We start from the raw sequence: 1,913 nt of genomic DNA, 5'->3' as shown, positions 1-1,913 counted from the left end.
GGTTGGAAGGTGGCTTATTCCGCGATGAGAACTTACATCCCCCGGGAAGGTTCCAGCCCAGACTGTTCGCCCAGAAGACCCGCCATCAGCAGCCGCCGGGCAGGTGGCAGGGTGGCCTGTGCGCAGCCGCTCAGCGGGGGAAGCCAGGGCTGTGGCCGGCCGTCTCCCTGCGTCCCCCTTCCCCGCAGGACGCTGTGGGCTCTTTTGTTTTTTGTTGTTTTGTTTTGTTTTGCTTAACCTCACATGAGAATGTGGAGGGGCGGGGAGAGAGAGCAGCATCCATGGGCTGCCTCCTGTGCCCGCCCCAGCTGGGCACTGAACCCACAACCCTTCGGTGCACAGGACGCCGCTCTGGCCAGGGCCCGGCTCGGGTTTTACGGAAGCAGAAGGGCTGGGGGTGGCCGCACAAGGGGGGGAAGGAGGACAGAGAGGGCGTGCCCCTGCCGCTGGCGGAGACTCCCCCCGCGGCGGGCGCTTGGTAAGGACGTGGGTCCCCAGGTCCTCGGAGGAGCAGCTCAGCCGCGCCTACCACCTGCTGACGGCCCAGCTGCGGCAGGAGCACGCCGAGGTCCGCCTCTCCGCCTTCCAGGTCGCCGAGGAGCTCTTCGCCCGCTCCCACCTGTTCCGGCTGCTGGTCGTCTCCGACTTCCAGGGGTTCCTGGAGCTCACGCTGGGCACCGACCCCCGGCAGCCCCTGCCGCCCCCCCGGGAGGCGGCCCAGAGGCTGAGGCAGGCTGCCGCCCGGGCTGTCCAGGGCTGGAGCGAGAAGTTTGGCGCGGCCTATAAGAAGCTTTCCTTGGGCTACCACTTCCTGAGACACAGCCAGCAGGTGCGTGGGCCTCGCGTGGTGGACAGCCGTGCCCGGGACCCTCGGCGGCTGGGCCAGGGTTGGGGCCCGAGAAGGCCAGAGAGCGGCCAGCAGGTGGGAGGCGCAGCTCTGGGGAGAAGCGGGAAGCTCCCCAGGGTGAGGGGAGTGGAGCCTGTGGCCCCGGTGCCCACAGGTGGGCAGGGGAAGAAAGGACAGCGAGAGCCCTTCTCTGACAAGCCCCCACCCTCGGACCCTCACACCCTTTGGCGCCTCTCCCGCGTCCTCAGGTGGTGGGCTCGGCCCCGGCCCAGCCGGCGGCGCCCGTCCCTGTTGATGGAGTGACGCGGCCTGTCCGCCTCCCTTTGTTGGGAGGTGCTGCCGGCCGGGCTCTGCCAGGGGCTAAGCCTGCCGCCCAGCGGGTCCCTGGTGTTTTAAACACTGAACTGGAGACACACTGAGGCCTGGTGCGGGCGGTGCCGGTGCTGCTTCTCCGGGGCCTGTTCTGACTCTTTCTGTTCTGTTCAGTTGGATTTTATCTCGATTTCTCAGGTGGACTTTCAGGATGTGAACGCCAGGACGCTGGCGGAGAGAAAGCGGGAGGAGGAGAAGCAGAGGCGTTTAGACAGAATCTACCGGGAAAGGTCCGAGCAGGCCGTGCGGGAGATGGAGGGTGAGTCTCCGCGACCCGGTGGCGGTGAGGGGCGGCAGATGGATGGACCAGCTGGGCCCGAGGAACCTCTCCTGGTCGGCAGCCGGAGGGCCCTGAGAGCCGTGCTGCCCTCGGTGGTCACGCTGACCACGCCCGTCCCATGTGTCCTTCGGTGGCCTGTGGGCCGTGTCTGAGCTTCACCCCTCGTCTCTTGGCCTCACTTGCTCTTGCAGCCCCGCCAACCCCAGCATTTGCTTTCCGGCAGCCGGGGTGTGAGCACGGGGAGGTGGCCCTGTCTCTGGCCAGGGGTAGGCAGGTGCACAGCAGGTCGCTGGGCCCGAGGAGGGGGAGCGCGTGGGCGTGGGTGCAGGCGCACTCAGGCTGGGGGTCCTCATGGCCTCACAGACTTGCCGAGGAGTGGCTGTCGCAGCTGAGAGAAGACCCTTGGGGTCAGCA

At 67.5% G+C, this 1,913-nt stretch overlaps 1 protein-coding gene across 1 annotated transcript in view; it reads left to right on the top strand.

Moving 5' to 3' along the window:
* The window catches only part of UVSSA (UV stimulated scaffold protein A), a 16,776-nt gene that overhangs the window by 876 nt on the left and 13,987 nt on the right, over positions 1-1,913 (top strand). The window contains exons 2-4 of the mRNA XM_015568925.1: positions 499-829; positions 1,358-1,478; positions 1,691-1,765. Coding sequence (XP_015424411.1) covers positions 499-829; positions 1,358-1,478; positions 1,691-1,765 — 527 coding nt within the window. The remainder of the gene's footprint in view (positions 1-498; positions 830-1,357; positions 1,479-1,690; positions 1,766-1,913) is intronic.

Source organism: Myotis davidii, unplaced genomic scaffold, assembly GCF_000327345.1.
Source record: "Myotis davidii unplaced genomic scaffold, ASM32734v1 scaffold665, whole genome shotgun sequence".
NCBI lineage: Eukaryota > Metazoa > Chordata > Mammalia > Chiroptera > Vespertilionidae > Myotis > Myotis davidii.
The sequence above is the reverse complement of the archived record's forward strand: the minus strand, read 5'-3'. Positions and strand labels throughout refer to the sequence as shown.